We start from the raw sequence: 22,728 nt of genomic DNA on the forward strand, positions 1-22,728 counted from the left end.
TAAGTTCAGAAATTTAAAAAAAATAAAAATTAACAAAGAGAGAGAGATCCAGCATTTTATTTCTTAGCCAGTACCAAATAGTTTTGGCTAAGATATCGAGTGGTGGATCAGTGCAATAGATTAGGTATACAAGACACAGCAGTCAATGACTATAGTAATCTACTGTTTGATAAACCCAAAGACTCTAGCTTCTGGGATAAGAACTCGCTATTTGACAAAAACTGCTGGGAAAACTAGAAAATAGTATGGCAGTAACTAGGCATAGACCAACATCTCACACTACATGCCAAGATAAGGTCAAAATGGGTACATGATTTAGACATAAAGGGTGATATCATAAGCAAATTAGGAGAGCAAGGAATTTACCTGTCACATCTATGGAGAATGGAAGAATTTATGACCAAACAGGATATAGAGAATGCAAAATGGATAATTTTGATTACATTAAATTAAAACATTTTTTGCACAAACAAAACCAACACAACCAAGATTGAAGGAAGGCAGAACAATGGGAAATAATTTTTACAGCCACTGTCTCTAATAAAGGCCTCATTTCTCAAATATATAGAGAACTGAGTCAAATTCATAAGAATACAAGTCATTCCCCAACTGATAAATGGTCAAAGGATAAGATGAAGAAATTTAAGCTATCTATAGTGAGATGAAAAAATTCTCTAAATCACTATTGATTAGAGAAATGCAAATTAAAACAACTCTGAGGTACCACCTCATACCTATCAGACTGGCTAATAAGACAGAAAAGACAAATGATAAATATTGGAGAAGATGTGGGAAAATTGGGACACTAATGCATTGTTGGTAGAGTTGTGAACTGATCCAACCATTCTGGGGAGCTATATGGAATTATGCCCAAAGGGCTATAAAACTGTGCATATTCTTTGACTCAGAAATACCACTATGAGGTCTGTATCCCAAAGAGATCATAAGAAAGGGAAAAAGATTTACATGTACAAAAATATTTATAACACCTCTTTTTGTGGTGACAAAGAATTGGAAATTGAGGAGATGCCCATCAGCTGGGGAAATGGCTGAACAAGTTGTGATAAATTAATATAATGGAATACTATTGTGCTATAAGAAATTATGAGCAGGCAGAGTTCAGAAAAACCTGGAAAGATTTACATGAACTAAAGCTGAGTGAAGTGAGCAGAACCAGGAGAACACTGTACACAGTAACAGTAACACTGTGTGATAATCAGCTATGAATGACTTAGCTCTACTCAGCAATATAATGATCTAAGACAATTCCAAAAGACTTATGACAGAAAATGCTATCTATATCCAGAGAAAAAGCTATGGAGTCTGAATGCCGATCGAAGCATATTATTTTCACTTTTCTGTTGTTTTTTTGTGGCTTTTCCCTTTTGTTCTGCTGCTTCTTTCACAACATGACTAAAGTGGAAATATGTTTCCATGATTGCATATGTGTAATCTATATCAGGTTGCTCGCCATCTTGGGAAGGGGAGAGGAAAGGCAGGGAGGCAGAAAAATTTGGAATCTTATAAAAATTAATGTTGAAAACTATCTTTATATGTAGTTGGAAAAAATAAAATACTATTTATAGGGAAAAAAGTGGAGAGAGAATACGAGTGTCCTGAGGGCAGGGAATAGAGAACTAGGTAGTATCATAGACAATCCTTGTCTCTGTCCTATGATGTATATGGAAATATAATGATTAAATTTAGAATTGTAAAAAATTAAAATAAAAAGAGAGAGAATGTAAGCACCTTGAAGGCAAGAACACTGACTTCTGTCTTTATAGCCCCACAGACTAGCACACTATCAGGTACATAATTGGTGTTTAAAAACATTGTTGAATTTAATGGAATGTGCTCACTCAGTCAGCCTGCCCTAATGCCGGAGGATGTCTGCTGGGGGTGGTCCAGAGGCTCCCCTCAAGCCTGTTGGCAGGAAGTCTATCACTGAATCTGAAGGAATAAAAATAGCAGAAACTGGGGGCTGGAGACCTCAAAGGTATAGAGGATTCTGCCAGCCCCAGACCTCAGTCTTTCCTCTGGTCAGCGGACAAGAAGACCTGTGCCCTGTATCAGGTAGTGCCAGTGGGCAGGCCCTGCAAGTGCCCAAGGCGAACTCGACTTTGTCAGGCGGTGTGTGTGTGTGTGTGTGTGTGTGTGTGTGTGTGTGTGTGTGTGTGTTGGGGGGTGAGGTGTGCATTTCTTTCATTCTCTATTCTGTCTCTCTTCCCTTTCACTGGCTTCTTTCTCTCTTCTCTCCTTCCCTCCTCTTTCTCTCTTCGCCTCTGTCTCTCTGTCTCTGCCTTTCTCTGTCTCTCTCTCTGTCCCTGTCTCTCTCTCTGTCAGTCTGTCACACACACACACACACACACCACTCTTGGAGCCCAGACTGCTCTCCTCACTCCAGCTGAGCACAGCCTACTCTTTCTAACCAAGAGAAGCCTATTTCAGAAGAGAGAGACCCCAGGCGGCCTCCCAGAGGCAGCTGTCAAGAAGACAGACGGGAAGCAGCAGCCCCAATGCAATGATTTTCAGGTTCAAGAAACCTTCTTCCCAGGTTTGGAATAAAATATCATGGCAAGAGACTGAGGTGGGGGTGGGGTAGGGGGAGAGAGAAAGAGAGAAAGAGAGAGAGAGAGAGAGAGAGAGAGAGAGAGAGAGAGAGAGAGAGAGAGAGAGAGAGAGAGACTTTCATTTTGAGTCAGGTTCTCAACACCATCCCTGCCCCACCCTCCATTCAAAAGAAGCCCAGAATGAAACCTCCCAAGATGCGCCCCAGTCCAAATGTCTTATGATAGTCTGAGATGGAAACTATAATTACAAACAATAAAGGCTGTGGCTACTGCTGAAGGAGGAATTTTCATAACTTCTAACAATAGGGATGCATTACTAAGGGAGGCCCAGAGAGGAAGGAGAAAGAGTTCAGAGTGAGATAATGAATTGGTTGCTGCTGGAACAAGAGGGGCGGGAGGGAGGGAAAGGGAGAAGGAGGGAGAGAGAGAGAGAGAGAGAGAGGAGAGACAGAGACAGAGAACGAGGAGATGGGGAGAGACAGAGACAGATAGACAGAGAGACAGAGACAGAGAGAAGGAGAGGAGAGAAGAGAGGAGGGAGAGGGAGAGGAAGAGGGAGAGGGAGAGGGAGAGAGAGAATTCAGTTGGGAGCCACAAGAACCTGCCTTTTCAGAGGCCAGAAAAATAAAGGAAGGTAGGAAAGGAGAAAGCTTTGCTTCCTTTTGTACTTTTCCCTCCTGGGCTCCCAGCTCTCTGCAAACCTGCCTGAAATAATCAATAGCCTCAGGAGCAGAGCCCATGATATTTCCCTCTGGGCCTCAGGCTCTACACTTATGAAATAAGGGGAGCTAAACCAGATGATCTTTAAGAGCCCTCCCAGCTCAGCCATCCCCTGTTCCAAGGGCCCTCCCAGCTCAGACATCCCCTGTTGTGAGGGCCCTCCCAGCTCAGACATCCCCTGTTGTGAGGGCCCTCCCAGCTCAGACATCCCCTGTTCTGAGGGCCCTCCCAGCTCAGACATCCCCTGCTCTGAGGGCCCTCCCAGCCCTGACATTTCCTGTTCTAAGGCCCATCTCAGCTCGGACATCCCCTATTCTAAGCCCTGACATTTTCAGAAAGAACACAGCAGCACTAAAATTTAAATTCAGTTCCTCTGATTCAAATCCATCATTCTTTTCACTCTGTCAGGCTGACCCTGAATACTGTCTCTGTCCCGTCTGGTCCAGCACTCTCCTTCTTTCAAAGCAAACCCCACCCTCCATGGCTGGGACAGTCAGCAGCCCTTCCAGCCTTCAGCTGGTCATTAGGGGAGAATCTGGCTAATTGCACCCTGGCACATGGATTGGGAACAGCTTCTATACAGGGGAGCTCGGCCTGAGGCCAGAGTGATTGGAGGGCACTTAGGAACGTAGATGAAAAAAAACCTACAGGACAGGAAACTGAGTCTCAGAGAAATAATGTGACCTGCTCACCATCTAACAAGGACTTTATTAAGCATTTACTGTATACCAGGCACTTTGCTGAACACCGGGATTGCAAAGGCAAGAAGAAAACAATGCCTGCCCTCAAGGAGCTTATACTCTAATGGAGAAGACACTTTACATGAAGAGATCCAGACATTCAGAGGAGGTACAAGGGAGTCTTAACAGGGAAGCCAATGTTGTTGTTGTTCCAGTAGATCATGGGGATGATGTCTTGACTAGTGCATGACTTGGATTTAAGTGAGGCAATAGTCTCTGAGGGGTAGGTGGGGCCAGGAAAGGCCTCCTGAAGAAGCTAACATTGAAGCTGCATCTTAGAGGAAGCCAGCAATTCTAAGAAGCAGTGGTTAGAAAGGAAAACCTTCGGGAAAGTATAAAGCCATGGTTATTAGAGATAGAACACCGTGCAAACAAAGTGGCCAATATGGCTGAAACCTAGAGTAAGAAGACTGGGGAGATGGGAAGGGGCCAATGCCAAATGGGAGTTGAATTTGTTCCTAGAGATAACAGGGACTTTTGGAGTTTATTGGATCAGGAAGAGGCATGATTAGATCTACGATTCAGGAAGACCTCTTTGGCTGATGAATTAAGGACAGATTGGATCAGGGAGAGACTGGAGACAAGAAAATGAATTAGAGGCTATTGGAAAAGCCCAGGTGAGAGATGGCATGGGCCTGAATTAGAGTGACGGCCGTGGAAGTAAAGCAAAGAGAACAAATGAGAGAGAGAGGCCCTATAAGGAAAGAAATTATCAGATTAGGCAACTGATCAGATATGGTGGTTGAGTGATAATGAGGTGTCAGGAATGACATGGTAGGCTTTGCTGTCATGGCCGGGGTGCTGAAGAAGACCACAAGTCTCGTTGGACTGGCAGTGTGTGAGACCCCGCGGGAGCGGCTAAGATTATTATATTGAAAGATTCTTGATGCTCTTGAGTTTATGCCTGCAAATGCAGCATATAGAAAGTACACAGAACAGATTACAAATAAAAGGCTCAATATGGTAAAAGAGGAAACAGATCTTCAGAAACTAGAGGATAAGCTTCAGGCTGGTCAGCTAGAAGAAGTGATTCTTCAGGCTGAAAATGAATTATCACTGGCAAGAAAAATGTTGACATGGAAACCCTGGAAGCCATTAGTGGAAGAACCACCAGCCAACCAGTGGAAATGGCCAATATAATCAATGTTAAATATCTATTATGTATACTTTTTAAAATCATTAAACATCTGTTTAAATACTATTAAAATATTTTTTGAATTATTGGAATTTTATTAACAGGAAAACTGAAACAAAGTAGTTAGGGACAAAAAGTTAGTGAAGTATTGATATATGACAGGGATAGACCATGGTCATTTTAATCTGAAAAACATTTATTCATAAAACAGATTATTTTAAAATCATTTAAAGAAAGTGATTGTGCTGTCATTTGGAAAATCTAATCAGAACCTTTTTTTTTTCCAATTTTCAATCCAAGAACAAGACAGCAACAGAGACTAATATGGCATGAGAAACAATCAGAAATTGAAGTACAGTCTAGATAGGGTTTATGGAAGGCTTCCTATAGTATTTTTCAATATTTAGTTTAAAAGTTTGTGCCAAGTTATGTTAGTTTATAGGAAAGAACTGAATAAGGTGGTATGCTTGAATTTTAATTGAACGTTTTAAAAATGTTGAACTGTTGTGTGGAAAGCACCTGATTACCTAAGATTCTAAAACTTATTAATTGAATGTTTTTATATAATTACATGCATTTTTCCACATTCTGAGAGTAATATGAGATTTTCAAATTGAGGTTGACCTGCTTGGCTTTGAGTGTATGTACTTAATGAAGAAAAATCTATATTTAATATGTGTAATTTGGTTCTTATGTATATTAAACACAAATGTTTACTGAAAAAAAAAGAATGACATGGTAAATGTCTGAGGCAGGATTGGAAACCAGGTTTTCCTACCTCCACATCTAGGACTCCATCCAGAGTATCATGGTGAACCCAATGTATTCTTTCTATCCCCCTTTTAAGTTATAACAACTGGGGCGATGTGACTTTCATACTTCCTCAGGGGACTACCCAATCGGCAGGTGCCAGGTCCATCCTACTGGGTCGGACCATCAACTGAAGTTCTGTGATATCATCTGCTGGCTTCAGGGAACCTGCGCCCTCTCCCTTCCACCCAAGCAGGACCCTCTCCTGTCCTCCTACAGGGGAGAACTACTGCTCTTAAACAACCCCATTAGCTCCACAGAGATTTAAATACCATTTTGCTTTGGCCCCGATCTCTGGGCTTCCTTTCACACAAAATCACAGAATGCCTGAGTTGGAAAAGACCTCATAACCCAGTCCACATGTCGGAAGGAACTCTACAACAGCACATGCAGTCTCATCTTCAAAGACCTCCAGTAAGGAGGAAATTAGCTATTTCTGGAGGCGGCCTATTGCACGCTGGGACAGCTATAATTGTTAGGAAGTTTTTTCCTGACCTCAAGCCCAAATCTGCCTCTTTGAAACTTCCCTCCCATGCTCCTAGTTCAGTCCTCTGGGACCAAGAAGAACAAAGCTAATCCCTCTTCCCTGTGACAGCCAATTCTTCAACTCCCCCAGAAATTAGCTCGAAATTAGAACCTATGGAAAAACTTGCTTAAGCCCAACATTGTTAGGAAGGCGAATCTGCTGCTTCATCAAAAATACAGTGCTAGTTCACAAACACTTATTAAGCATCTAACAAGGAGGAGAGATCCAGAGCTGGAAGCAAACTAGTCTAAGCTCCCTTGTTTTACAGAAGAGGGATCAGAGACCAGAAAAGGGGCATTGGCAGTAGAAAGAGCACCAGACTTGGAATCAGGGGATCTGGGGCCAAGTCTCACCTTTTCTACTTCATTTCTCTGGGTCTCAGTTTTCTCTTCTAATAAACGAGGAAGCTGGGCTAGATGGCCTCTGAGGACCTTTCCACAACTCTAAACCAATCAAACAATCTCTGTGTCTGTCTGTCTATCTGTGTCTCTGTCTCTGTGTGTCTATCTTTGCTTCTGTCTGTCTCTCTCTCTCTGTCTGTCTTTCTCTGTCTCTGTCTGTCTCTGTGTGTCTCTCTATCTCTGTCTCTGCCTGTCTCTCTCTGTCTCTCTGTCTGTCTCTCAGTCTTTGTCTCTTTCTGTCTCTGTCTGTCTCTCTCTCTCTCACCTAGGGGGTGAAGTGGATAGAGTGCCAGCCCTAGGGTCACAAGACTCATCTTCCTGAGTTCAAATCTGGCCTCAGACACTCACTAACTGTATGACTCAGGGCAAGTCACTTAATTAAATTTGCCTCAGTTTCCTCATCTGTAAAAACTGAGCTGGAGAAGTAAATGGCAAACCACTCCATCATCTCTGCCAAGAAAATCCCAAATGGGGTCACAAGGAGTTGGACACAACTGAAATGATTCCATAACAAAATCAATCTCTCTCTTCTTGTATAAAATTCAATATTGTCTTCAATTCCCTTCATACTCATTCATCTTCCATCAAGTGTCGCACCTGTGATCCTAAGAGATTTGCCCCAGATCCAGGTGATAGTAGATGATAGATCTGGGATCTGAACCCAGGTTCTCCAACTTAAAACCAAGCATTTTTTTCTCCTATACCATTTTGCCTAGTATCTGTAAGACTCAGCTCAAATCCCACCTTCTGCTGTAAGCCTTTCCCAGTACCTGCCACTGCTAATGCCTTCCCTCTGATATCACCTTCCATCAAATGAGATACTGTTTGTGAAGTTCTTAGCACAGTGCCTGGCACATAGTAGGCACCATACAAATGCTTATTCCCTTCCCTTCTCCCATCTAATCTGGATAGATCTTGCTTCTATCTAGTTGTTTATATGCTGTCTCCTCCTGGTTTTTACTCCTAGTACTTAACAGAGTGCCTAGCACACAGTAGGTGCTATAGAAATGCTCATTCCCTTCTTCCATCTGCTCTGGATGGATCTTGTATGTACCTAATTGTTTAAGTGTTCTCTCCCCAATTAGAACGTAAGCTCCTTGAGGGGCAGGGACTGGTCTTGCTTTTCTTTGAATTCCCAGGACCTGGCACGTACTAAGTTCTTAATCAATGCTTGTTGACTGACTGACAAGCAGGCACAAGGGATTGTGCTAGGTTCAGAGGCTACAAAGACGAAAGAGGAACAGGTCCGGTTCCCAAGGAGTTCCCATTCTGCTGGGGTTGGGACATTGCGGATGGACTACATGTACAGAGCTAAGTACAATGTAAGAGATCCCATGCAGGAGACGGCTCCTGGGCTATCCATGTTCAAAAGCCTCGACAACTGAAAGTTGAAGGCATTTGTTTGCAGCTTTGCTGATATTTGTAAGGCAGAGATTTAGGTCAATGAGATGTGACCCTCTACCTCCCCTACACTCCCCTCCCAAAGACTAAGCCTCAGTAGGCAACCTTATCAGATCTATTGCTTTTCTCCATCCCTCCCCATCTCCATCACCACCCCCAGACATGTGAGGCCTCCACCCCACCCAGACCCTTGCCAGGGCCCACCACCGGCTTACCTTAAACATCTGTTTCACCTTCTGCCGGGGAAGGTTCACATTCAGCTTATGAAGGAGCTGGAGGACCTCATTAATGCTCAGGCTGCCATCCCCATTTTTATCTGCCTCGTCAAACGTCTGCTTCAGCCACTTTGAGGCTGAGTTAGGGGCCACACAACAGCTGGCCTGACCCAGTCCAGCCCAGCCCCCCACAGCATCTCTTACTGCAGCCTAAGACCCAAACACTCCCTTCCTGATTCAAACCCTTCCCTGGGCCATCTCATCCCCCAGCCAGCCCAAACCTGGGCAAAGAAGACATAGAGGTTGTTGGGCCTCTGTTGATGGGCCTTGACATCTAATTGCAGATTCTCAGGGTGCCAGTAGAAGGGAGACAACAACCCCATTTCACAGGGTGGGAACATTTTCTTAGGCAGAAGAAAGGCAGTGTGGTATAGGAGAAACAAACTGTCATATTCTCTCCCCTAAAAGTATGAATATAAGGTCCCTTGAGAGCAGAAATGGGTTCATTTTTGTCTTTGAGTCTCCAGTGCCTAGGAAAGTACCTTCCACATAGTAGGAATTAATAAATGCTTGTTTGATTAGTTGATTGGAGTCAGTCAGATAACTCCAACTCTACTGACTATTGGTCCTTGGGTCAGTTCCATAGTGATAGGGATGGGGACTGGACCTGAAATCTCATGGATTAGGGAACTCCCAGATGAGAAAACTCCCTCTACCAATACTTATGCAAGTTGTCACACTCTCTACAATTTACAATCCTAATAGAGTTGCTCAGAGCATTAAGAGGTTTAAGTGACTTATTGTGGGTCACAAAGCCAGTAGGTCAGAAATAAGACTTGAACCCAGGTCTTTCCATCTCTGAGGCTCGTTATCTCTCCACTATAACTTGCTGCCTCTCCCCCACCATCTTTGAATCACAGAGATTTTAGAAATGGAAGGAAACTCACCCACCAACAACCCATACCAAAGAATACCCAATACAGCGTGCCCAATAAGTAGTCTGCCTGAAGACCTGTAACCAAGAGGGATCTCTTCCTCCCCAAGCCAGCCCATTCTATTCTAATTGCTAGGGAGATTTTCCTAATGACAACCCTCTTTGTGCCTCAGTTTCCTCATCTATGCAATGCAGAAGTTGAACAAGAACATCCCTAAGGTGCCACTCAACTCTAGAATCTTATCAGTGTTGGTGGGCTCAGTCCATTTATTTAAAAAGAGCTAGAAGGAACCTTATTGATCATCTAGAGAAGGAACCTTATTGATTATCTAGTCCAACTCCAAAATTTTGTAGATGAGCCAACAGGGGCCCAGAAAGAAGTGCCTTGTCTGAGGTCACAGGGCTGATTATCAGTATAAATGGAACTTGTAATAATACCTGGCATTTGGAGAATGTTCCAACGTTGTCCAAAAACTTTCCATCATTATCCCATTTTATCTTAAGAACAACCTTGCAAGGTATCTATGATCAGCCCCTTTTTATAAATATGGAAACTGAGACTCAGAGAAATGAGGTGGCCTGCCCTCGGTCACAGAACTAGAAACTGTCAAAAATGAGATTAAAACCCATCTCTTTTTTCTCCAAGTCTAGTGAGTCAACAGATATATAATAGTATAATTATAATATTAACTATTAATTAATAGTAATTACTATATAATATAATATTATATAATATTTAAACACATAAAATAATATTATATATAAATATAAAGTACCTACTATGTGCCAGGCACTATGCTAAGTGCTAGGAATATAAAGAAAGGCAAACAAAACCAAACGAAAATCCCAGTCCCTACTCTCAAGGAGCTCAGAGACCACTGGGAGAAACAAGTCCATTGCCCTCTACCACATTGCCTTTAGACAAGAACCCAGGGCTTAGAAATGAAGTTGTTTGTTTTTTGTTCTGGGAGAAGACCATGATATCAGGAAGGTGATGCCGTGACTTGCAAGTGAATTGAATTACAGTGAGGAAGGACTGTGCAAGGTCCCCAGCCTCACTTTCTCCTCCAGAGCCATCTGGGTCCAACGGCCAGATATACATCAGGACGACTGGAGATGGCCCCAACAAGATGAAGTTAAGTCTGCAGGGAAGGAGGAGAGTGAAAATCCTAAACCTCCCGAAAATCATTATCTATCCAAAGAGTGTACAGCTACCTCCTTACCCACCCCACCCCCAACTCCAGTTCCGAAGGATATTGGTCACGAGTTCTCTGGCGTTTGGACAGACTGTCCTCATCACTGATTCCTGCCATCAGGTACCGGAGGCCCGTGATCCAGGTTCGAGCTTCTTCTCCATTGGAGGACACGAGGTCCAGAGACTCCATGTGGTCCCCATAGTAGATGCTGAAGCAACAGTTAGGGTCAAAGCTCCCGTCAGCATAACGCTGGAAAATCTCTGACTGCTTTCCTTCGCACACCTCCTGGACGGAGTCAATGGAGACTGGGGAAGAGAAGAGAGAAGAAGGTCAGAAAAGTGAGTCAGCATTCATATAGAGCAAGGTGGGTTTCGTTTTGTTCTTTTACAATTGTTATTTCATTCAATCCTTACAACAATCTTAAGAGGTAAATACTATTATTATCCCATTTTACAGAGGAGGAAACAAGCAGAGAGGAAGTCACCTAACTAGTAAGTGTCTGAGGCAGAATTCAAACTCAGGACTTCCTGTCTCCAAGTCTAGAGCGCTATCTGCTGTATCCCCTGGATGCCAAGGAGAATCGTGAACACCTTTGTCGTTTTCCGTTTTTGTCCCATATGAGGAGGCATCCTTGTACATAGTGGGAACTCAAAAATGAATGGAGTGAATTGGGAGTAGACTTCAGTAAGAACCCTAGACCCAGCTCCTTAGAATGTATGCTGGGCAATGCATGCCATCTCCTCTAGGAAGCCTGCCCTGATTCTCTCCCTGGCCCCCTCCCCTTGGTGGTCATCTTCCCCCTCCCACCTGACAAAGCATTTTCCACCTCTCTTGAGAACTTACAGAATTTTGTGCATTATTTTTATTTCTGTAGATGCCCTAACTCCCCTTAACTAGATTATAAACTCTGTGAAGACAGAGACTGTCTTATCCACACTTTTCTCTCTCCACCTCTCTGCCCCCACCTCTCCTAACCCCCTAGAAATATTCCTTGCACACAAGTAATAATAACCAACCACAGGGTAGTGAAGTGGGAAGATCATAGAATTTGGAACTGGAGAATCTGGGTTTGGGCAAGTCACCTGAGCTACCTGGTCCTCAGTTTCCTCATCTGTAAAATGTGGGGGATTGGATTAGGTCCATCCAGATTGACCCCTATAATAACACCAATTTATATCTTGCCTTAAGGTTTTCCCTTTATATCATCTGATGCTCACAGCCACCCCTGGGAGGTGGGTGCTGTCATTATCATGCCCTTTTTACAGATGAAGAAACTGAGTCTCATAGAGATGACATGAGATGTCCAGAGTCACTGAAGCAGTATGTGAAGTGGGATTTGAACTCAGGTTCTCCTCACAAGAAGACCAGTACACTGTGCTTCCTCTCTAGTAAGTGCTCAGTAAAAGTCTAATTGCATTGATTCATTATTCTTAATATGTTGTGGAAAACTAGGAATCATTGTTCACAAACCTAGAGAGTCCCTCCTTGCCTTGACACACACCCTAAATAAGACTGAAGTGGAGTCTCTACAACCTTAGGGTTGTTTAGGATAGAGGTGGTGTGAGATGCCCAAGGAGGCAGGAGACCTGAGGGTTTAGCCTTACTTACTGCTCTTCCATCTCCTACCCTGAGTCAGATTCAGGCTCCAGGCTGGGAAGCTGGCCTAGAAATCCCTTCTCTGTTCCTACCCCTGCCCTCCCCTCTCAACCAGGGCTCAGACAGGGTCAAAGCTGGGTAAAAGAAGGACTCTGATATGAGATGGGGCGATGGGGGCATCTCTGGGAAGAAAAGAGAAGAGCAACTCAGGGCACCAACTCTCTTCCCCAGCAGAACCCTATTCTAGGGTGGTAGGTCCCTCAGCCCTGACATGGGCCAAGCAACGTTGTGGGGGAAATGGGAACAAGAATCTCTGATTACAAGTGTCTGGGAAAGAGAAGCCATCCTACCTCTGGGCCAAAGACCTTGCTTCTAGGAAAGTCCCATGTTAAGAGAGATAGGCGACAGAGTGAGAAGCAGGTCAGCACTGTATCCTCCCTTCCCAGCCAAGGGATACCCACTCTCCTTTCAGAGTGATTGGCATAAGACACACAGCAGGGCTGTCTCTGCTCTGTGGCTGCTGGGATCCAATAAGTTCGGGGCTACATACTACTAGTGGAGCAACATGGTGGGGAGAGGAGGAGTGGGAGAGAGGGAGGGAAGGAAGGAGGGAGAGAGGGAGGGAGGAAGAAAGAGAGAGAGACAGAGACAGAGACAGAGACTGAGACAGAGAGACACAGAGACAGAGAGAGAGACAGAGAGACAGACAGAGAAGAGGAAAGAGGAGAGAGAGAAAGAGAGAGAGAGAGAGATGGAGAGACAGAGGCAGAGAGACACAGAGAGAGATAAAAACACACACACAGAATAAAAGAGGACAAGAGAGGAAAGAAGAGGGAGAGACAGACAGAGAGAGAACAGAGACAGAGAGATAGAAAAAGACAGAGATAATAGAAGAGAGGAAGAGTGAGGTGGGAAGAAGGAGACAGAGAGAAAATAGAAGAGAGGAGAGGGGAGGAAGAGGGAGGGAGGGAGAGGGAGAGACAGAGACAGAAAAAGACAGAGAGGAGAATAGAGGGAGGGAGGGAGGGAGAGGGAGAGGAAGAGGGAGGGAGGGAGGGGGAGAGAGATAATAGAAGAGAGGTGGGAAGAAGGAGAGAATGACAGAGAGAGAAAAAACAGAAGGGAGTAGAGGGGAGTAAGAGGGAGTGGGGAGAGAGAATAGAGGAGAGAAGGAGAGAGGGGGGAGAGAGGGAAAGAGAGAAACTGAGGGAGGGAGGGAGGGTGAAAGAGAGGGGAAGAGACAGAAGGGAGAAGAAAGGATAGAAAAAATTGAGACTAGAAGAGTCAGCAGTGAAAAACCAATTCTATCATCTGGGTTCTGTCCCCACATAAATCTCCCCTCCGGGGACATGTAATTCTCCTGGGCTAGATGACAGGGGAGCCATCCATCTTTGCAATAACAAGGAATACCAAGGCCCAGGGCTGACTGTTTTGCTTTTTCAGGCAGCAACTTTCTCTAATCTTAGCCCAGGTTCTAGTAAAGGGTTTATTACGACTCCCAGCTTTCAATGCGTGATGAAACTATTTTTGGCTTTATTGTTGTTGTTATATCATGCCTCTGAAAAGTAAAGGGAATAAAGGCCTAGAGGAAGGCCTGCAGTCCAAAGGTACCCTTGGTGGGAGGATCTCTGGGAGAGCCTAGATAAGGATTGAGAGCGGGATGGGCTGTGATGGGCGCTCAGGGGGAACACGCCCACATCAATGGGATCCCAGCCCTCAAGTCTCCAGAGTGCTTAGTGCATTATCTTATCTGATCTTCAAAACACCCTCGGGAGGTAGGTCATATAATATTCCCATTCTAGGATGGACAAAGCTGAGGCTCAGAGGATCACACAGCTAGTTAGTGTCTAAAGCAGACTTCAAAGGTCTTGACTTCTGGCCCAGCGCTCTAGGCATTACACCACCCGAGACTGCCCAAATCTGTATTGAATTGCTTGTCCTTCCCTACCAACGTCTGCTGGGAGGAATCTTAGAAAACCTGGGTTTAAATTCCTGCCCACCGGGATTTTGGGAAAGTCACTTCACCACCCTGGGCCTCAGTTTCCTCATCTGTAAAATGAAGGGAAGGGATTAGTTGGCCTCTAAGGTCCCTTTCAGCTGTTTGACCTTGGTCCTAAGATCCCAGAAGCACCTTGGGCAGGTCACGCAGCTGCTGGTGTTTAACACAAGCTTCGAACCAAGGTCTTCATGACCCAAGGCCAGTGTTTTGTCCTCACGCCTCCTCAAGGCATGGCATGGCGGGAATCTTTGGAAGGCTCTTGAAGGCTACGGGAGTGAAGTACAGACTTTGGAATGGTCAATGGTTTGAAAAGCTTTGTTGCTGGGCTGTTTGAATCAAGTCAACAACCCTACTATGTGCTAGGCACTGTGCTAAGTAAGTGCTGGGTCTGAGGACCAACTTGGCTAAGTCTAGAGATTTAAGTCCCTGTGAGGTCAGTCTCAAGGTGATAGATTTTTCAGTCCCAGGTGCTCTCCAAGACTACCTGTTTGGTCATGAGTTGGGAACAGGGATGGTGAAGGGCAGACCTGAACAGATTAAATCATAGATCCTGGAAATATTGAAGCAAAAGAGCATTGTAAGTGTCAGAAAAGAAAGGTGAAGCCAAGAGATGAGTCTTAGGGAAAAGAAGGAAAGGGAAGGGGGGAGAGAAGGAGGGAAAGGAAGGGGGAATGGAAGGGGTAAGACAGAGAAAGAGAAAGGGAGGAAGAGAAGGGGTAAGACAAAGGGGAAGAGGAGGGAGAAAGCAAGAGGGAACAGAAGGGGTAAGACAAAGGAGGGAGGAAGAGATGGGGTAGGGTGAAAGGGAAGAGGAGGGGGGAAGAGAAGGGAGAAAGGAAAGGGGGACAGAAGGAGTAAGACAAAGGGGAAGATAAGGGGGAGAAGAGAAAGGGTAAGATAAAGGAGAAGAGGAGGAAGGAAGAGAAAAGGGGAAAGGAAGGGGGAAGAGAAAGAGAAAGACAAAGGAAGAAAAGGGAGGAAGATAAGGGATAAGATAAAGGAGAAGAAGAAGGGCAAAGAGGATGGGGGCAGAAGAAGGGGAAAAGAAAGGCAAAAGACAAAGAGGAAAAGAAGGGGGAAGAGAAAAGGTAAGATAAAGGGGAAGAGGAGGAAGGAAGAAGAGGGGAAAGGGCAGGAGGGAGAGAAGAGGAGAAAAGAAGGGGAAAGGGAAAGGAAGAAAGGAACACCTATTCTTCAGGAAGTGTAAGAACCTATGATGAAAGCTAGGTTCATTCTGGCTGTTCTTGTGGCTGAATGTTAGAATGTTACTTATAATAAGTAGTTAGAACAGTGAGCCAACTGGCCCCGCTTGACCCTGGCTTCCTTGGAAGACATTGTCGATCTGCTCTCCAGTGTTTGAGTTCCTTTCTTCTGAAGCCTGAGTTATGCGTGGGTGGGTGGGGGGTTGGGAACAGAGCGGTTTTGGAGGGGTGATCACAGAAAGCTCTGGGGCCAATTTTAGCCTCCTCGAATCTCATGACTAGCTTTATCTGTCTACCTCTGCTCTGGCTTCTAGGAGGACGGTAATGAGAAGAAGGTACTAGCAACTTGTAAATTGGCTCCTCTGTAAGCAGGGGATCACAGCGCTGGAGAGATGGGTTAGGGGGCAGCAGGCCCCGAGCTGCTGCTTTCCATCCCTCCCCTCACTGGGAGCTGCCCGAAAGAAGACAGTGCAGACCCTGGTCTTGCTTTTATTGCTATGAACACACAAAGAAACTCCCCTTACTTGGCTTCTTCACATCATACCAGTGTCACCTCCTGTAAGAGGTTAGAGTGCTTAGAGTCAAAGACCTCTGTTCAAATCCTGCTTCTGACACACACTAGTCCTGAATGACCCTGGGCAAGTCATTTGGCCTCTCGACCCCACCCCCACTCCAGTAACACTAAATTACATATTGCTGATCTTCACAGGTAGAAGGAGTTTCCGTACTGGGAACATAGGACAAAATCACATCCCACGTTTGAGAGCTGGAAGAGGTCACAGAGCTCACTTAGTCCAATCATCTTTACTTTTATGGTGGGAGAAAAAGAAGGCTCAGGGTTTGGAAGTTTCCCATTTCCTAGTGGGAAATGTGTACCATCAATTAAATATTTATTAAATGACAACTACATGCCTGGCACTGGGGATGAAGAGTCAAGAATGAAACAGACTGTGCCCTCAGTCCATTGGGGAAAGCAACATGTGAAGTGCATGTATAAAATAAATAGAAGGTAATTTGGGGTGGGGAGGGGAAGGTACTAGCTTCTAGGGGAGGCAATCAGGAAAGGCATCATGTGGTAGGTGGCATGTGATCAAGTTTTGAAGGAAATAGGATTCTAAGAGTGAGTCCAAAGAAGCTACAGGTTCCATTCGACCCAACTTTATTACACACCTGCTACATCTAAGGCACCATGCCAGATGCTGAGGACGCACAGATTAAAATGGGGGAAAATGGTTTGTTCCTGCCCTAAAGAAGCTTACATACAAGCAGGGTATACACAACACGTACATCCAAAGTTTGGATAAAGTCATTTCAAGAGGGAGAGCATTAACGGTTGGAGAAGGAGGATCAGCAAAGCAAGGTCTCATGTGAAATTTACTGCTTGAACTCAGCTTAGAAGGAAGCGAAACATTCCCTAAATGCTTGGTGTGGGAATTCAAAGCAATCTTTCCTCAGGTAGATAAAAGGTCACCTTCAGGAAGTCTTCCCAGATTACTCCAGTCCTAACCAGAGTTACATTTACTGTGTTCATCCTTTCTTCGTACTTATAAATTCAACTTGCTTAAGAGTCCCTGGACTATTTCCTGGAGTACTGCTAATCCTTCCTATATACCCTTGGATGGTGGGGTTCATTTTTGTTTGTTTGTGCTTATTGCCTATGGAATTTTAAAGCTAGAAGGAGTCTCCTACCAGGCCATTTGGTCTGATGACCCAGGCAGAAGCAGTTAAAATGCCACATGCTATTGTCCTAGCTTTGAAAGGTCATGTTAAGCTTTTGAAATGGCTTGGCCAGTACCCAACTTCTGAAGCCCTAGCTTCTTGTCCTAGCTCTGGAAGGCAAGCATGGGAATAACACAAGGGTTCTTAGTCTGGGATCCGTGCATTTTTTTAATATTTTAACTTTAAAAAATTATTTTAAATTAATTATGACTAGTATTTTAAATATAAATTTTATATTTCAATCAATATTTTAAAATTTTAAATTTTTTCATTTTAAATTTTACTATTTTGCTAACTGTTGCTTTCATATCAGTGGTTTCCTTTATAATGCTATATATTTTATTTAATGCATTTGAAAACATGATTTTGAGGAGTCCAGAGGCCTCGTCAGACTGCAAAAGAGGAGCATGACACAAAAATATTAAGATGCCCTGGTAGAATAGAATGAGTGCTGGACTTAAAGTTAAGAAGATCTGGATTCAAAGTCCAATTCTAGCACTCACTGACACTTCAACTCTCTGAAAATCAGTTTCCTTATCTCTAAAATGGGGTTATTCTACCTTTAGTGCCCAATACATAGGGTTATTATCAGATTCAGATAAGATAATGAACATAAAGTAGCTTACAAAAAATGCAATGAGAAGTCAAGGAAGGACTTCAAACAAGCATTTATTAAGAACCTACTATGTGCCAGGCACTGTCCTAGTCAATAAGGAATACAAATACAAAAGCCTAAGAGTCCTTGCTTACTACTTAGGGGAAGCTGCACAAAGCCCCATCACCTCTTATAAACTATAAGAGGGTTCGATTAAATGGCCTCTCAGGTCCTTGCCAACTCTGGATTCCATGAACCTATGATGATCTCGAAGGTCACCTTCTATTGAGGTCTAACATTCTTTAGCTGGAGGCTTCCATCATAATGCAGAAGCCAACTACTTCTCAAGAGCTGGCCAGGCCATAGCATTACAGGGTTGAATCCCACTGCTCTCTCCTTCTCTTGTGCCCTATGTGCACTCTTTGGATAAATGGCCTCTTCATTCCAGGATCAGTGCCAGGGATGGCCAGTTTGTTGCAGGGAATATGGTACAGAGGGAGGGGAGGAGGGAGAAGACTTACTTCCCTAGAATTCATCATTAGGCTTGGCCCAAATTGAAAGGGAGGTCCCATACTTACTCTTGGCCTTCTCATTCTTCCGCGATGGTCGCCAGCGGATGCACGACTTGTGCTCGTCCAGGTAATAGAAGCGAACCAGGCCCTTAGAGCCACCTCGAAGCTTGACCATCTGAGTCCCTGCCTGCATGGAACTGATGCATCTTTCCACTGGAGACACAAACAGAGAGAGGGGACAGATCAGCTCAGTGTCAGCATCAGCCTTCATAGGATCACTCGCTTAGAAGCTGGAAGGGTCCTTAGATGTCCTCTAGAACAATCTCTGCCTTTGTTTCAGAGGAGAAAACACAGGGTCAGAGTAATGAACTAATTTTCTGAGAGTTACACAACTAGGGGGAAAGCCCAAGATTCGAACCCAGGATGTCTAGACCATGGGAGCTTTTAACGATTCATCCCAGACAGGTAAATGGCACAAGACTATGAGTCTGGGCACCTGGGTTCCAAATATCTCTTATACCAACTCATTTTGGGACTTCCTTCTCCTTCATGGGCCTCAGTTTCCCCTGTAAAAATGAGAGGATAGCACTAGATGGCCTCAAAGGTCTTTCCCAGCTCTGACCTTCCAAGTCTTTAAAGGATTTTCTCAATGGCTTAAATTTCTATTAATTACAGGCAGCTAGAGAGCCAGGCTTGGAGCTTGGCAGATTTGGGTTCAGGCGTTGGCTCTGATATACAGTGGTATGACACAGGGCAAGTCCCAGCTTCTCAGTGGAGGGGGCATTCTACAGGGCCTTTGACAACTGGAGCAGGAGGATCTCATGGCTGAGTCCTGGACCTAAAGGACAAGACAACCTGGGCTCAAAGCCTGCCTCTGGCATTACTAGCGATGTTGTTGTTCAGTCATTTCAGTCATGTCTGACTCTTCGTGACCCCATGTGGGGTTTTCTTGGCAGATACTGGACTGGTTTGCCATTTCCTTCTCTTGCTCATTTTTCAAATGAGGAAATGAGCAAACAGGGTCAAATGACTTGCCCAGGGTCACACAGCTATAGGTGTCTGAGGCTGGATTTGAACTCAGAAAGATGAGTCTTCCTGACTCCAAGCTGGGCACTCTATCCACTGAGCCACCTAGCTGCCCTTACTAAAATGAAGATAATCCCTACCTCCCAGGGCTCTTCTGAAGCTCCAGTGAGAATGCATGTAAAACACTTTGGAAACTTTAACACAGTGCAATGGAAAGAACAGTGGATCTGGAGTGAGGAAGAGCTGACTTCAAATCTGGCCTCAGATGCCATGTGACCCAGGGCAAGTCACCTAACCCGTTTGTCTCAATTTCCTCACCTATAAAATGAGGATAATAAAAGCATCTACCTTCCCAAGGCTGTAGTGAGGAAGAAATGATACATACTTATACAACACTTAGCATGGTGCTTGGCACCTAGTTAAGTGCCATATAAACGGTACTTCTTGTTGTCATGTTACAGGTGAGTTGCCAATCTGCACCAGTGGAGGGAGATTCCATGCTGGCAATTTGAGAAATTGATGAAGTCAAATTTGTGCCTCCTCCACTCCACCATGTTGATAGCCATTACTTACATTTACTTAACATTTACTCAACATATTTAATATTCACTTAACATTTTTCAATATATTTTTTAAATTAAATTTTGTTTTCACAATCTCCCTTTTCTCCATCTTATCCCCACTTCACCTTGAGAAAGCAAGAAGAAGAAAACCCCTGTGGCAAACTTCAATTGACTTTTATATCCATTAGCTTACTGCTTCCCCAAATCCCTTTTGAGAAAGAGTACAGATATCTCTCATCAGCCCCATTAACCCTTGAACCCAGATCTCCTGATTCCCAGTTCAATGGGCTTTCTAATTCTGCTCATTTAAAAGTTGCTTTCCCCACTGTTAAGCATCTCTAGAAGCCAAAATTGAAGATGCCTATGTCAGCTCCTAAAATCTGCACTCCTTCCTGGCAATCTATTCTACATACTCAGACCATTCTGTGGAATGGGCCAAGGAGTACAGAAGGTCTCCAGGTGACCCTGGACCCAAGCTTCACAGGGGAAGAAGATCCCAAGCCTCCCACCATCTATTTCAACAATCTGGCTAGCAGCTGCTGTGGGGGTGAAAAACCAACACAAGCTCAACAACAAGAATACTGCCAGCATAGGTTCTTTTGATCTGCTTTACTAAGGAAAGCAAAGTTAAGGGGTTAACAAGCTTACTTTAATCCGGCATATGAATAACATTCACTTAGTTCAGGGAAAAAGCCAGCCCCCTGAACTTCAGAGCAAAATACAAACAAATTATAAACATTGACAGACAGAACAAATACAATTCTTAGTTACCAACAGACAGACTAAATACAATTCATAGTTACCAACATCTAAGTTTAGCCCGGGAGCTCATAACAAGGGCTGGCCCAGAGTCACGCGCGCCACCATGGCTGTGGGTAAGAGTTCCGAGAAAGAGAAAGCCAACCCCTGCTTTTATATCTTTTGCAGGGTCAAGGGTAAGTTACACATGCAACTCACCCACGTGACCTGAAATCATCACAAAGAGGCGACTTAAACCCACGTGGTCTAAAAGCCTCTGATGTCACAAAGATGCCACTCAAACCCATATAAGCTAGGCCCTCCCCTGAGGCAACGAGGTCACCAAGGACTCCCAATCTAATCAAGGAAACAAAGGTCAAACGCTTCAAGGGCACTTGGTTGAACTGAGTGCTAAGAGCCCATTTTGATTGCCAACACACCATCTCCGTACCCCAAGTCTGTCCAGACCCTTTAGTTACTTTAGCTCATAGGGACCAGTCCCCTCTTCTCATAAACTGTGCTTCCTTGGATTTAAAAGCATAGCCTTCTTTCTTTGAAGAACTTCTCTTACCCCCATGTCCCTGAACCAATGGGTGTATCCCCCAAGGCTGTGCTCTTCACTCTCAGTTTAGTGCCTGGTTTATTGCCAAATGGGCCAAACAGCTAAGCTTTCATTTGGTACGGCATGGCAAGAATATTGGACTTGGAGTCAAAATCCCCACTTGGATGCTGTGTAATTTTGACACTTCAGCTTCCTTATCGGTAAAATGAGGTTAAGCCACATGAACTCTAAGGTTTCTTCCAGCTTTAAAGCTAGGATCCTATGATTTCTATTCCCATCAGAACTTCAGCTCTTCCATTTACTACTTGGGTCATTTCATCTCTGTGAACCTCAGTTTCATCATCTGTATGACCAATGGGTTGGAATAAATAACCGCTATTGGCCCATCAGCTCTAAATCCTATACTTTTACACACAGTCTCTTAAGGTGCACATCTACTCTCACAGTACTACCTACCATGGGCAAGCCATCACTTGCCTGCTCCTAGGCCACCCCATCTCTCTAGGTGTGGACCACTAGGGTTATATGTCTTTTTTAAACTTTTTTTTTTCAATTAATAAGCATTTATTTTCTCTCACTTTTACCCCTCTTATATGAGAAAAAAAATGAAAAATAAAATCTTTATAACAGATAAGCATAGATAAGTGAAACAAATTAAGCAAATTCCCTCAATGGCTATGTCCAATAATATATATCTCGTTCTGCATCTGGAGTCTATTAGTTATCTGTCAGGAGGTGGGCAACAGACTTCATTATGAGTCTGCTCTGATTCCTTTCTTAGTCCCAGAGTATGATCATCCCCAGCAGCTCCCTCCTACCGAGGTCCCTCCCTCTAATATGCTATTCAGAGTCACTTTGGTTTTCCCAGGCTTCTCTGGGCCCCACCCCTCATCCTGCACCCCGAGGCCTCCATTTCTAATTTCCTAGTACTTTAAGGCTTAGAAAACTCTTTTCTCCCTACAATCCTATGAGAGAGGGCAAGTGCTATCATCCCCGTTTTGCAGATGAAGGCACAAAAGAAATCAAGCCACTCCCTTAAAGGCAGACCAGTAGTGAGTCTTATCCCAAAGTCCAGGACTCTCTCCAGACATTGGGGTGCTGCTGAAACACAAATAATGGGGTGGGGTAGGGAATGGGATCATTCTGATAACGGTCAGTAAATATAACAATTGGGCCTGGAATGCAAGCACAGACATAGCTCCCTAACCTTCAGCACAGGGCTCAGCTTTCTAGGCAGGGGCTGGACCAGGGGAGGAAAGGCGAGACAGAACAATAGGATCCTAGATCTAGATGGAAGGGACGTCAGTTAGAGGTCTTCTAAACCAACCTTCCTCATTTTATGGCGGAAGCTAGGTGGCGCCATAACGCATAGAGCGCTGGGCTTGGAATCAGTAAGACTCATCTTCATGAGTTCCAATCTAGCCTCTGACACTAGATGTATGACTTTGGGCAAGTCACTTCACCCTGTTTGCCTCAGTTTCCCCATCTGTAAAATGAGCTGGAGAAGGAAATGGCATACCACTCCAGTGTCTCAGTCAAGAAAACCCCAAATGGCACCACAAAGAGTT

At 44.3% G+C, this 22,728-nt stretch overlaps 1 protein-coding gene and 1 pseudogene across 1 annotated transcript in view; one reads left to right on the top strand and one right to left on the bottom strand.

The window, feature by feature from the left end:
* The window catches only part of PLCH2 (phospholipase C eta 2), a 303,179-nt gene that overhangs the window by 103,790 nt on the left and 176,661 nt on the right, over positions 1-22,728 (bottom strand). Inside the window, exons 2-4 of the mRNA XM_036747264.1 lie at positions 18,338-18,484; positions 10,717-10,953; positions 8,519-8,655 (exon numbers count right to left, since the gene is read on the bottom strand). Of these exons, the coding sequence (XP_036603159.1) occupies positions 8,519-8,655; positions 10,717-10,953; positions 18,338-18,484 (521 nt within the window). The remainder of the gene's footprint in view (positions 1-8,518; positions 8,656-10,716; positions 10,954-18,337; positions 18,485-22,728) is intronic.
* On the top strand, positions 4,820-5,464 carry LOC118839739 (annotated as a pseudogene).

This window comes from Trichosurus vulpecula, chromosome 2 (genome assembly GCF_011100635.1).
Source record: "Trichosurus vulpecula isolate mTriVul1 chromosome 2, mTriVul1.pri, whole genome shotgun sequence".
In the NCBI taxonomy this organism is placed as follows: domain Eukaryota; kingdom Metazoa; phylum Chordata; class Mammalia; order Diprotodontia; family Phalangeridae; genus Trichosurus; species Trichosurus vulpecula.